The sequence below is a fragment of the Amblyomma maculatum genome, chromosome 10, assembly GCF_055883805.1.
Source record: "Amblyomma maculatum isolate TAMU_Amacu chromosome 10, ASM5588380v1, whole genome shotgun sequence".
Taxonomy (NCBI): Eukaryota; Metazoa; Arthropoda; class Arachnida; order Ixodida; family Ixodidae; genus Amblyomma; species Amblyomma maculatum.
The window spans coordinates 55,967,196-55,981,817 of NC_139353.1; the positions used below are offsets into that span (position 1 = coordinate 55,967,196).

The 14,622-nt window shown below is 43.9% G+C and overlaps 1 protein-coding gene across 1 annotated transcript; it reads right to left on the reverse strand.

Moving 5' to 3' along the window:
* Nucleotides 1-957: 957 nt before the first annotated feature.
* On the reverse strand, nucleotides 958-14,082 carry LOC146176545 (cholesterol 7-desaturase nvd-like). The gene is made up of 4 exons (XM_084581006.1): nucleotides 13,968-14,082; nucleotides 9,409-9,833; nucleotides 3,476-3,649; nucleotides 958-1,122 (listed from the first exon to the last, which is right to left on the reverse strand). The coding sequence occupies exons 1-4, from the start codon at nucleotides 14,065-14,067 to the stop codon at nucleotides 958-960; spliced, it is 864 nt and encodes a 287-aa protein (XP_084437132.1). The 5' UTR covers nucleotides 14,068-14,082.
* Nucleotides 14,083-14,622: the final 540 nt, after the last annotated feature.

A 14,622-nucleotide genomic window follows, 5' to 3' on the forward strand; every position in this document is an offset into this window, starting at 1 on the left:
ATCATACAAACTACAGCGCATGAATTGTTGTGTTTTGATGAAGACGTACGTCAAAATTTTTATGTTTACCAGAAAAATTTTTCCCTGCCTCCCTTTAGGGCCACTATAATACTCCAGGTATTTTCCTTATTTTATTCCTTGCGGAAGAAGAAAAGGCAAGACAGCTTTGTATTTTTTTTTCGTTTCTTCCCATTATTACTGCCTCTCACGTTCCCGACGTTACCTACCTGCGGTAGCATCACGACGCACCACGTCAACGGGTCGCATTGGCAATAAAACATTTTCTAGCAGCCTATATACAAACACCAGCGAAGAAGCAAGTTTATACCGATAATAAAACACGTAACAGACAGACAAAAGCTGCTGCGATGCGCTGCAACTAGTCGACCAAATGACGCGTCCGCCTGTTTATTCTGAGTTTCCTATCCACGTTGTCGTGTTTGTACGTTACAGTTATGATACCACATTGCTCAAGTATTTACGTGCGATGTAAACTGAGAGCTTGCTTTCATACAAGTGCAGTGGGTTAGCGCAGGTAGTAGACGCAGGCTATTGTTTCTACTTTCACATGCCGCCAATGCCTACTTGATGCGCCAAACGGGTGAAGTTGATTTTATCGATGGCATCGAGTGTTTAAGCTTATGTTCACCATACGGTTCACTCGACCCGCCATGCTGGCTTATGGTTCTTTGTTGCCCATGAATACGCTCATCTATCGTCTCTGCGGTGTCTTGACTACGATGTTTTATTTTTAAATCTTGAAACGCAAAATGTTCCCTCTTGGGACAGTGACAGATGAGCAAAAATAAAAAAGGCTAAAAAGCAGTGACAAGTTCAGGTATGGCACTGGCATATTGAAAGGCGACGGCCCACAGGTGTCGCAGAGACAGAAGAGCCAAATATGAAGGAAAAGTTGAGGTAGTGCTCTGGCATGGTAAAATGAGAGTGATCAGGGCGTCACCAGTCCAGGGTCTGCTCGCGTATCTCCTGCCACGTGGGGCTGCTGGCACTGTAGAACTGTGAGAACCACTTGCGAAAGGCGGCGATGGAGTGCTCCTCCTTATTTAGCGCCGGTTTCTTGTTGTATAGTTTGCAGTTCCAAACAATCACGTCTCTGTCCACCTACGCAGTTAGAGAAGAAATGACGTACATTAACTTGGCTTTTTATAATACCTTCAGCGCTGAAGGCACTATCGCAGAGGATAATGATGCATAATGTTTCCATGAGGTTAAAGCCAGAGATGAAAGACAAATAAGTGTAACAACACAAAGTGGTAACCGTTACACACCAAAACCAAAGTTCCAAACTACATTTAATATTGACAGGCATATTTTTGTTGCAGGTCATTGCATTGACTGAAGTTGAACACGTAAACTATGAAAGATATATTTTTGGAATTATTTCTTTAATTTTTAACCTATGATTCCTCCACTTAGAGCAAACGTCGGAAGGAAAACAAATACGCATGCTGTCTTACAAAAAACATTCCCAAGAACCTGTATAGAAGCGTTTTATGTTTCCGGTATTGCCCGGGTAGATGTTATCCCTGCACTTCCTCATGAAATGTAACGTTTTAAAAGTATGTCATTCCTGTTGCGGAGGAATCATTCCTCGCGGTTGTGTGACTGTTAAAACATGTCAGAAAGAACCTTGTCTAATATACAGGTTACCAACCCAGACAGCTTATGAAAACAGGGACCTCGGATTAGTAAAGCATCTTAATTTTGTGAGGAATTATCCTGAAATGGTGTTTTATGAAAATTCAACATTTTGAAAGTTTTTTTCTTATATACATCAACCTACCAGTTGTTTTCTTTCCAAAACGCTTTGTAGTAAATCGAAGGTGGAGGAATGCCTTATACAATGATCAGTTGCACACAAAATTATTTTTCATAAAAAGTCTTAAGTAGTATATAACGTAAATAAACCCGAGCGTGAAGGACAAAGACACTAGCAGTACTCCTGAAAAAACAGCAACATAAATTGATTATGACACATAATTGTAATGCATTTTAAGAGCTCCTCTTAACGCGTTGTGGTGGCCGAGCAGGAGAGACCGCACAAAAAGCAACTATAGGCGGCGTCTTTGGCAATAAATAGCCCACATCTAAAAGAGCTCCGATGAAGAATATACAGATATCCTGATGGCTATATTTAAGTCTAAAGATATGAGAAAAAAAATGCTTTCGCAAAAGAGGAAAGGTTGAAAAAAATGAGTGTTTCCACCTTTTCTTTGCACCAAAAAAGCTCTCTGTGTCCATGACTGTCATTGCTAATGCCTAATGCCTAAACTAATGCCTAAGAACTATACAGACATTGTGGCAGCCTAGCAATTTGACTTCAGGGCATCGTTGCAGGCGTATGATGACGTTGTTACATGCACATATGTTAACAGTCTAGGCGAAATGCAATGCGTGCATGAACCCACGTTGTGGAATTTGTAGTGGAAGAAAACGCACTGATCGTGTAAAGGCAAGGAGCACGAACGAGACATCTCTAGACATCTCCCGTAGGCATCTCCCGTAGGAAACCACAGCTATGCTATGCTATGCAGATATATGTATTGAACGACGGCATCGGGCACAAACACGCAAAATCAACTTTTCATATATTGTTTTCATAACACAGCCTTCACGCTGAGCATTTCGATACCCTTTCTGCACAAGTTTAAAGTAAGTTGAGAAACTATTTCATGTACAATATAAATAAAAAAATGAAAATAGTTCGTTTTTCATTAAGCAAAAAAAAAAACACTTACGCTATGCTTCTTCAAATTGTATCTCGCTTATGTTAGCTTTACGTGTACCCTTACCGGGGTCTTGATGCGATGCACAAGAATTAGTTTCTTACGTTTACCTGCACATTTTAGTGGAGTTGTAAGTGCACTAACTTGTCCAGCAAAAAGTTCCCGGAAATTGGTTACAAATATGCGATGTCAGCGCACGTTAAAGATCCCCAGGTGATCGAAATTACTCCATAGCCCGCCACTACGGCTCCTCTTTCTCTCTTTCCACTTTCACTCCCACCCTCATCCTTTCCCTTATGGCGCGGTTCAGGTGTCCACAGAGCAAGTGTGACAGATACTGCGCTTTTCCCTTCCTGTGAACCAACCAACCATTGGTTACAAATATTTGTTAGTGAAATAGCCATCAAATATAGATGATTCAGATTAGCCGTGAAAGACAGTGCTATGAAGGCCCCTGTTGTTTTTAGCTGTACAAAACAGAATGCGTGGGCTCACGACAGAAAGATGAAGCATTTAGTCCAATGTATGCGACACCATCACTCGCGAGAAGACCGTTGCTAGCAGCTTATCTTTATAGCTTGACAATTAATATATAAATTGTCAGAAATGTTTTCGAATCCCTCCTTTTCATTCTTTTCGCACGCATGAAAAAAAAATTTCGCTTGCAAAGCGCCAGAGTCATAATACGTGAGTAGTAGTTTATATAGCATCTAAACTTGACTACATACCATATTTTGGAGGCCCATGATGTAAAACTTCCGGAGGAACCAGCTCATTCTTGGGTCGAAGTAAGCCCGGTGTACCAGCTTTATGTTGAAGGGCCCCTCAGGAATCAGTGCCTGGGCCACCATGTAATTGGTATTTGATCCGCGGCTGTGGATGATGGTGAGAGTAGGACCAATCTGCGTCATTTATTTTGGCTTATGAGTAACACTGAGAATGCCAATTCCACGTGTACGTGTAATATATCTTTTCTCCAGTAATTCATAAATTAATCTCCATTTGGTTGGAGTGCTACTAGAGAAAGAGTACCACGGTAGTGAAAAAGCAGGCAGGAGATCAGGCAGTGGGTGACTATGGCATTGGTTTTAGGAATAGCAGGGGGCAGTTACAAGTTGAGCATTCAGTAACTTACAAATCATGAAGACCTTTTTCAGCAAACGAAACAACCAGACGTGGACATGGAAAAGAAGTCCCAACGATGACACTGAAAATGAAATTGACTTCATACTGTGTTCTAACGATGCCATTAAGGCAAGGACTAGAGGTAAACGGGAAAGTCCGATGCAGTGACCACATGATAGTTAAGCATCGAATTAGCCTAAATCTGAAGAGAGAACAAAAGAGATTGTTAAGAAAGAAGCCCATCAACGAATTACCGGTAAGGGAACGGGCAGAGGAGTTCAGGATCTCTCTACAAAGTAGGTATTCAGCTCTAACCAAGGATGATGACATTGGCCTGGAAGAAATGAACAATAATTATAGAGACATCATTACTGAGTGCGCTGTAGAAGTAGGCGGCAGCATAGTTAGACGGGATAGTGGAAAGCTGTCTAAAAAGACGAAATATTTTACTAAAAAAAGGCAATATAAAGTGTCCCAACCCAACAGACCAGATAGAACTGGCACATATATCAAAACAAATTGATAAGCGTGCAGTGATCGATATAAGTAAGTACAGCAAGGAGAAAATTGAGCATTCTGTATAGAAGAGGGAAACCCTAAAGCGCTGAAGAAGAAATTGGGCATAGGCAAACATCACATGTATGCTCTAAGGGGCAAGGCGGGCGATGTCATCACGAATATGGACATTATAGTCAATGTAGCCGAGGAGTTCTACACTGACCTGTACAGTAACAAAAGTAATCAGGACAATAATAAGATTGACAGTAGGAAAAATCAGTGAGACGTCGCCCCAGTGACGAAGGACGAGGTTAAGAAAGCTTTAGAAACTATAAAAAGGGGGAAAGCAGCTGGAGAGATTCAGGTAACTGCAGAATTGCTGAAGGACCGGGGGAAGGGGGGGATATCGTGCTAGGAAAACTGGCCAAGGCAATGCTTTGTATCGTCTAGGGTACCGGAACCACGAAATAACGCAAAATAATAAAGGGGACTCTAAGAATTTAATAAATAACAAAACGATCAGCTTCCTATTTGTTACGTATAAGCTATTTACTAAGGTAATCGCCAATACAATCAAGACAACCTTAGACTTTAATAAAGAAAACGATCAGGCAGGTTTCCGGAAAGGGTACTCTACTATCGATCACGTTCATACCATTGGGAATAGAAAAATGTTCCAAATATAACCAGACCTTTCACATAACATTCATTGATTACGAAAAAGCATTTGACTCAGTAGAAACCTCGGCTGTCATGCAGGCATTGTAGACGAGCCGAATGTAGAATGTAGACGAGCCGAATCAGAATGTAGACGAGCCGTATGTGAAAGTACAGAAATATATATGCAGTGGCTACACAGCGGCCATATTTCTGCATAAAGACAGTAATAAACTTCCTATAAAGAAAGCTGTTGGGCAAGGAGACACGATCTCCCCACCACTGTCCACAGCTTGCTTAGAGGAAGTACTCAGAAACATGGAATGGGAGCAGTTAGGGATAAGAGTAGATGTAGAATGCCTCAGCAATTTGAGATTCGCTGATAACATTGCCTTGCTAAGTAACTCAGGGGATGTTGTGAAAAGGGTGATTGATGACCCAGAGAGGAAAAGGAGGAAGGTAGGTCTGGAAATCAATATATATAAGACTGAGGTAATATTCAACAGCCTCGGGAAGGAACAGCACTTTAGGCAGCGAAGCATTGCAAGTGGTAGGCAAATATGTCTACTTGGGACACGTAGTAACCGCAGATCCTTATCATCAAAGGGAAAAGACTAGGAGAATAAGATACGATAAGTAATTGCAAGTACTCGCAGATTATGACTAGCACCATCACAATATCGCGCTAGAGGAAAGTATAAAACAGTTACATTTTACCGGTATTCACCTGTGGGGCTGAAACGCAAAGGCTAACGAAAAGGTTCTACTTAACCTGAAGACAACGCAGAGGGCTACAAAATTAAAACGGGAGGGGTAACGTTAAAAGATAGGAACCGTGTAGAGTGAGTGAGAGAATAAACTTATGTTACTGACATTCTAGTGGAAATCGAGAAGAGGAAATGGGCTTGGGCAGGACATGTAGTGCGAAGAGAGGATAACAGATGGTCGCTACGGATAACAAACTGGATTGCAAGGGAAGGAAAGCGCAGCAGGGGGCGGCGTAAAGTTAGGTGGGCAGATGAAGTTAAGAAGTTCGCAGGGGTCAAGTGGATGCAGCTAGCACAGAATCGGGTTAAGTGGAGAAATATGGGAGAGGCCTTCGCCCTGCAGTGGGTATGTTGATGATGATGATGACATCAAGATGTGCCGTTAGCGTGAACTGGCATCACGGACACACTGTAGAATGCCGTCGTAAGATGTTCTCACGAGCACAAAATACTCCAGAACTCTCAAGCGCCAATCAGGTAACCTTGTGTAATATAGAAAGCTCACTTGGCTGGCAATTATATTATCCTTGCAATGGTGAACACTAGCGAAGCGACATCTTCGCTCTCTCGACGTGGAGAGAAAAAAACGTCGGCGGTAATTCAAGGAACTGGCATTCCTTATATCGGGGACCACACAATCGTTTGTTTCTTGTCCACCTTAGCAATCAGGCATATTACGCGAGCTTAAAAATATTGGCCAAAAGTCACTGTATAGCCAATCTTACCCCAACCAGAAATACATGTTAGCATGTTATCACATCATTTCGGCTCTTCATTATTTTGTAGCCAGAGTTACATGCCTGATTGACAATGCTGGACCGAAGCGTAATCGAATGAGTGGCCCCCGGCATAAAAAATGCCACTTTATGGTGGCCAGCTACGGCAGATCAGGAGTATGAGAATTGGATGCGTAAGAGGCCATGCCATGTGACATGTCTTGACATTAAAAGCGACCAGTTCCAATCCTTTGAAAACAGAAAAAGGGGCTTGTTTTCCCTTGTGCAAAAAAAAAAAAAATCAAAGCGCTTTTATCATCGAAACTTTTTTCGATAAAAGTATTTGCATTAAATGCAATAAACTTTGAGCAGGAATAACGTTTGCACGTTAGATTGTTAATGTAGTTAGAGAAAAAAATAATTTTAAAGCATTAAAAAAAAGTTGCCCTTAAAATAGTTTGTAAGAAACACAAAAAAATTGACAATTATTTCATATTTAGGCCTGCGGCCGGAATAAAGGTCATTGAGACTAAACCACTCAAGATAGTTCTTTAAATGTCGTGCCTTTTTTGTTCAAGATTTTATGCGACTAAGTTGTGCCTCACGAAAAAAAAATATTTCAGGTTCATAACCTGGAACTGCGATAGGCACTGCCGAAATGTGATTTTCAGGTGGCTTGAAAGAGGGCAAAACGCCAGCTGAATTGGGATTATCACACTCCAGTATGCCACAAACGTCTTTACACCATGTAATGTAAATCAATTGTTCTGAATATAAAATTGGGGTTTTAGGCAATGATAATCGAGAAATCACCCATCGTTTGCGAACCAGAGATGCTACCCGTAAGTCATCTATGCATGTTCGCTCGACTTTACTTAATGGGCGCTTTTTGCATCTTGTGAAATAATATGCGTAGTCCAATATGCCTACTAATATATGCTAATGTGTATGTGGGGTTAGAAAACGGTATTGATTATAAATACACACTTGTTCAAATGACGCGATATGTTCAGCCACGTAGCTGGTTTCTATTTAATCTAGACTATAGGGGAACCGCATTTTCGAAGATACTGAACAAGGCTACCGTGTCATACTCTTAAGGCGACGATTAGGCTCATTCTAATTTGGCCCCTAAAATGTACAAAAGCGGCTAAATGTCAGTGAGTCAGTTTTCCCGTGCCAGTGAAAGCGAGAAAGTACGAGAACAGAGAGTATTCACGATGTATTGAAGGATTCCAAAGCAGCGGCAGCAAACTTCTTGTTAGGCACCTGACATATGTTTCGGTGTGAAATAATTACCTTGACTAACAACGCCTATATAAACGCCGGTTGCTGCATGTTGATAAACATTGCTGAGAAAATAATACGAAAGGACCCATTTCAAGGGAGCGAATTTTGACCATGGCTGTCTCTTTCTCTGCAGGCCTTTACTATAGTAGGTGTGGGTCTTGACATTGCGCTATTTTATTCATTGAGCTAGGAAATTGGTGCATTTTGTCTTCAGTAGCGGGGGTGTAATAATTGTCTTCAATTCACATTCTTTTTGCAGTTGGATTGCCCCGTAGTTTCGCTTTCTCTCTGAAAAGCGGACGTCCATACAGAATGTGAGAAGCAAATAGAACCGGACGAAGAAATTTTTTAGGCCCACGTTGAAGTGTTTAAGTTTGAGAAGGCGAAAGGATTACTTTTTAAGATGTTTCTTTGAGATAATGCGCCACGCGTTTAGAATTTCACACTGCAATGGAACGGTGACACGTAAATGTTCTTGGCAGAATTTAGCGGAGCTCTCTTCGCAAGCCAAGCTCATTCTTTGTTGTGCGCATGTCGCTCGCGTCTGCGCACCCTTGCGCCGTTACCAGTCGTGTATTCGGCGCGCTGTATCGCGTGAGCTATGCAACGCAGCGCCAGTTTCTACCGCTTACGCAAATAAAATTAAGCCTCCTAATTGGTCTCCAAAATATTTTCTGCGCCCTGCAGCCCGGGCTCTCATTATGTCTTCGTCCAAATTGGGCTGGCAGCGATGTCAAAATTCGTGACCAGTTTTGGTGCCGAAATGCTTAAGATGCATTAAGAGACAAGTTCTATAGGGCCAATATGCCGCACGTATGCCTATTTACTATAACCAGCATCGTCCTCGCACCAATAAGACGGTAGTACTGGACTGATACCTCTTTTTGGTCTCCTTCTACTGCCTTTCCTACCTTAAACTAAGTTTATGCATGGTAATTATACCATCAGTGAAAAAGGTGCGTTGCGTGGCTTAATTTTTACCTTTTTATAAAGGATTCAGGTGCTGTGTGCCTAGGGGAAGGTGCCTAGGGGCAGGTAAGGGCGGCTGAAATGACGGTGGTGGCGTTTTTATATGGGGGAGTTGGGCAGGCTGGGAATTGGAGCTAGCGTAACTAACGGTGGCCGAGTTGACAGCCGAATAATAATCGGGCGCTCTAGGCAAGAGAATTTTTGGGTGATGTTTCCATGCCTAAATACAGTCCCGGGGAATGTTCGTATTTAGACAAAGGCACAGTGTTATGACTACAATAGTAAATAGATCAATTCAAACTGCTGTATTGTGGCTGCGCAAGAATTTCCGCGATGTGCCCAGTAAAGCCCGCCGTTTGTACCGTAACTGTATGGAACTGGCAGACGCTGCCACTAGTGCACCAGCAGCATGTATATCCGTTAGTATTGAAGGCATTATAGGCGGCTCAAGCTGAGGCATTGGCGCCGTTTAATTGCACTGGAAAAAACAGGTTCAAATGTGCTACCATCGTAAACACTTTTCTTTTCAGCGGCTGCCAAATTCGCAGGAGCGTTACGGAGCAAACTGTAAACCAGAAATTTCAGGATGTCAACGCATGTGCAAAACCCTGCTACATCAAAAAGACACCTCGAACTTACTTGCTGGGCTGTGGTCTGATGACGAAGGCAGTCGGGCTTCCAACCGAAAATAGATATGGACGAGCTGAGGGTTACTAGGCCGACGTGTTTTTCGAAGCTCCAGGTAGGTGACCAGTTATGTTTTAAAATGCGGCAGATCCATGACTCGCCCTTGTTCTTGCTGTACTCGGTGCCACTGACAAGACCATTCGCCCAGTGTATCTGGTTGAAGTGAGCTATGTCGGCTCCATTTTCAGCGATGTCCTGAATGTGGCCACGAACTCTGTGCTCGAAGCGCCATGAGGTCTCACACTCCATACCCTCCTCCTCCAGTGCGTCCATCGGGATGTCATACGAGGGCTCTTCACCGTCCGCGTGGTACCAGATAAACACGTATCCCAAAAGCTCCTTGCAATTCCATGTAGTTGCCTTCACAAACGCAGGAACTGTGGAGAGAGGACCGAACGTCTGGTTTAAATTGAATCTGAAGGAAACAATGAAGTTGACATGTATCGAAATAATACCATTTCGAAAACACAAAAACAACACAATCACTGAATTGAAGCTTTTATAAAAAAAAGAGAGAGGTCATAAAGACAGGTATCCTCATCAGAACCCATTCTCATAAGTGCAAGGTTCATGACCCGCAAGAGATCCCAGGGCTGTCTAGTGTGCATTACGGTTACATGTCTGAATTGGCACGAAGCGTACTGGCACGAAGCGTACTGTGTTCGTTGCGTCGCAACCCCGTTGCTATACCGCAATTTGAGGTAGATCTTTCAAGAACGAGTAAAAAAGCTGCCGGCGCATATATTTAGGTGGTGCTGGCAGCTGGAACTCAGCATCTGATATGTCGTTGCTAGAACATGTGCAGTCACTGCAAGATTGAGCCGAAAGCGTGCGGAGAAATTGTGGATGTTTTGTATCGAGTGTGTACGATATGTGTAACGTTGGTTGATTGTTTCATGTGGTTGACGATGTCATTAGTTGATTGATTAATTAATGAGTAGTGATTGAATAATAGAGAAAAGAGGCGACATTATTCATCGGCAGCGTAGTACCGACGAATATTTTGCTTAGTGTTGCTGAGTTTGAGCATGTGTGTTGGAACCTGTGACTTGTGCATGCGCGGCATGGTCGTAATACTGTAACAGATGCGTGTAAAAGTGTGGAGACTTCATTTTAGAATGTGTCTTCCCACGTATGTGGTGCTCGGAGAATACAGATTTTGTAAGACGGATGCCGAGAAGGCGGAGTAGAATGCTTGGTACCAGGCTGCTACATGGTTGAAGCGAAGTTGGGATGCGGAGGTGTGAGCATTATAATGGGGCAATTAGTGCGCACCATGTCACGCCTACTGCTGGGCGAAGCTGTGAGATCCTCCTGATTTGTTCAACTTTAGATATGCCTCAGGTTTACGGGCAGCGTAAACCGCGGTTACGCGAAGCCGCGGCGCCATCGGATAAACAGCCTTCACGTCGCTTACCGAGATTACCGCAAACTGAACTTATCGTAGATCTCTGTTAGCGCTTTTAACCTAGGAAATAGAGGCCTCTGGGTTCGGGATTCAGGCGCGGATCGGCAGCCGAGTACGAAAGGCGCACTAACCAAGGAAACTAGCCAGCAAGTATGGTGGTCACAACAACGAAGAAATAAGGTTAACGACTGGGCACGTTGGTATGGGTTCATACTACACCAGCCAAAAGACGAGACACAGCAAAGAGGAGGACAGGACAAGGCTTTCACCAGCCTTGTCCTGTCCTCCTCTTTGCTGTGTCTCGTCTTTTGGCTGGTGCAGTATGAAGAAATAAGAAGCGTTAAGCAACAGGCTAAAATACACTCTGTTGGCTGTAATCCCTCAAATATCCCTCTGGCTACCTCGCTCACTTTTACGTCTTCGGGAGTACGACATCCACGTCATATATCGCTTTGGACCCAATTACAACTACGCAGATGCACTTTCCCGCTCGCCGTTTCCAAACGATTCAATGGCGGGCTTCGTCATCGCCTACGATGTGTCACAGTTTAACGTTACCGACGTCCTACCTGAGCAGCTGAAAGATCTGCGGATATCCTCCCTCTTAATTCTTAACTTTCATTTCTACGCCCGCAGAGACTTCTCCGTTTCGTGCACTTCATGGTCAAGTCCACCATTTCGCCATTCGTGATGAGCTTTTATACCACCGCAATTGCCATCCTGAGGGGCGAACGTGGCAGCATGTTATTCTCCGACACCTCCGTGGTGTCTTCTGTGCCTCTGCCTCCTTCCACGCAGATCCCCAAAGAGGCTGCGCAATTGTACTGAAAATGTATGCTCGACTGCGACTGCGATGCTACTGGCGCGGCATTTAGCGCGTAATTCGTCAATACATCCGATCATGTAATGCCTACCAACGTTGAAAGAACCCACCCCACCACGCATCAGCTCCTTTCCAGTTATTACCTTGCCCCAGCCGCCCATTTGACCGCGTCTTCATTGATCTCTATAGCCAGCTTCCGACCACTTCAGCTAACAACCGCTGGGTCATCGTCGCTGTTGACCACCTCACACGTACATTACGTGGAAACATAGGCTTTTCAACCTGCCACCACACGCAATGTTGCTTCATTCATCCTGCATGCCTGGTTCTTCGTCACGGCGCACCGAAAAAACTGCGCACTGTCCGCGGACGTGTGTTTTTTCGACATCGTCGAAGCCCTCCTGAAGCAGTGCCAGTTCATTCACCGGTGTACCACCGCTTAACACCGTAAACAAAGGCATGACTAAGTGATTTTATCGCCCTCTTAGGGGCATGCTAACCAAGTACTTTGACACCACTGACTTCAATTGGGATCAAGTGCTGCCTCATCTGTAAGTTGGGGGGTGACAGCGTCATTTCCAACTTCACCAGCCGCGTCCCGTTCCGAACGTGGCTCCTAGACTGGAACGCTACTTCTGAAACAGATCGGATTTTTCCTTACGGGGAAAGCGCTGCAGCGAGAGCCTCGTCGCTGGCGCACGGAGGATACGTACGCCTACAACACGGATGCGCAGACCGCGACTGGGTTCTTTCTGTTCTTTCATACGATCGTGAACCTACGTCCGCCATGCATACTATCCTGACCTACTACCCCGACAAATCACAGATCCCTCTACTGTCTGCACACACGTCGATGCCGAGGAAAGCCGACACCTGGCGCGCTACTTCACTAAGGAGAACCAGGATCACCAAAAGTAGTTGGTACCATTCGAATTCAAAGCCTTCATATCCCTCCGGCGCAATCGTTCGGCTATGAGTGTCTTCCTCAACTTCGAGCCTCACAACTAAACTGCTGTCTCGTTATCACGGACCTTACCGATTTCTGAAAAGATCTTCTCCCGTCAATTACATAGTGGAGCTCCTAGACCCTTCTGCGGGCCATCGTCGCCTTGGCCGAAAAACTGCGCACGTCAACAACCTCAAACCCTATTAAGATCCGCCCACCCTGTCCTCGCCATGAGTCGCCAAGATGGTTCATTTTCGTCGGGGAGATGTTTTAGTTCCGGCTGACAGCAGCTCACGTGACACATCGCGTGTCGAAGAAGTCGACAAAGTGGGACGGAAAGCCATTTGAACACTTGAGAGCTAGTTCGAGCACTGCGGTATATAGCCATCGCCTACCATCTTGAAGTTCCAATTAACACCTTACACACTATTTATATATATGGCTGACCACCGAAGAATTGACGCGTTTGAATTGTGGTGCTGGCGAAGACTCTTGAGAGTTCCTTGGACTGCCAGAAGATCAAATCAGTCAATATTGTCCACCATAAACCCTGACTGCTCATCGGAGGGTCAAATTCTAAAGTTAAAGCTCAGCTACTTTGGTCATCTGATGAGAAGAGAGGAGTCGCTGGAGAAAGATTTCATGTTGGGAAAGGTTGAGGGTCGCCAGAGAAGGGGTAGGCAGCGAACGCGATGGTCAGATGGCATCCTCGAGGCACTGCAGATGAAGTTATGTGATGTTAGGAAGATAGTGAGAGACCGGAAAGCGTGGCGTGACATGGTCCATAGGGTCACGAAGAGTCGGACACGACTGAGCGACTGAACTGAACTGAACTGATATATATATATATATATATATATATATATATATATATATATATATATATATATATATATATATATATATATATATATATATATGCTTAAAAGCATAAGCAGGGAGGTAATGCCCTTGTCGAATGAACAGCCCTAATTGCGACTTGAACCTTTTTATATGGTTGTCATGTTCATGAACAGCCCCAATTGCGACTTGAACATTTTTTAGTGGTTGGCATGTACGTGTTGAACACAACTGCGCTAGGAACAAACTTCAATATTCCAATACCAAGAATAGAGCGCTAAATGGGAACACACGACGAAACTTAAAAAAACAAAGCTTGCAGCAGGGCGATTTGCTTTTGCGTTTTCTATCTAGATTGAGACGTTAGTATTTTGTGTTGTTATTTTATTTTGCTATTTTTTGTTTGAATTGTCTGATTTGTTTACAATTTCGTTCGAATAACCATCTTCTAAGAATAGTTTTCTGATTTTCATTCTCCGGAGGAGAGCTCTCACCTTTCTCTGCGTTAGGCACGTGGGCACATGCTCCAGTATCTGCCTGAAATCTCCATCCGTGGAAAGGGCACTCAATGCAGTCGTCCACTACGCGACCCATCACTCCTAGATGGGCACCAAGATGGGGACAGTAGGCGCCGAAGACCCTCGCTGTTCCGTCGTCAGTGCGAAAAGCCACGAGATCTTTACCTGCATGCGTTGCAAGCAAGAAGCGCCGCTCTCAGCAACAAACTTCAGCCGATCGGAAAACAAAAACCTGGAATGTCAAAACTTAAAAACTTTGAGCCTCCCCTGACCCCTTCCCTCTCCCCGCATATTTTGTATCGGAGTACTGTGATCTTTCTAAGGCTACAATTTTCTTATTATTTACTCGGTATTTTTTCATTGCTCACAATTTCTAGCTTTGTATGCATTTATTGTAATACACAATATATGACCGCCTTGAAGAAAGTGGAGTTTTCATGCTCAGGGTAATACGATCGTTCACTCAAAGTACGATTTGTAGGGAAAGTTTAAGTCACGTTACGAAGAAAAATAACAAAATTATGATTTATCGCTTACGGCCACGAGCGTCACAAAACATCTCAGGCTACATGGAAGCCATAGAGGAGGGCTTAGGATAATTTCGGATACGAGGGATTTTTTCAATGTGCTC

Bases quoted from the DNA above. Each gene is read 5' to 3' on its own strand.
- LOC146176545 (XM_084581006.1), bottom strand. From the start codon at position 14,067: ATGGGTCGCGTAGTGGACGACTGCATTGAGTGCCCTTTCCACGGATGG. The intron at 9,834-13,967 runs GTGAGAGCTCTC...CTCTCTCCACAG, and splicing joins CGTGCCTAACGCAGAGAAAG to TTCCTGCGTTTGTGAAGGCA. The intron at 3,650-9,408 runs GTAAGTTCGAGG...TAAATGACGCAG, and splicing joins ATCAGACCACAGCCCAGCAA to ATTGGTCCTACTCTCACCAT.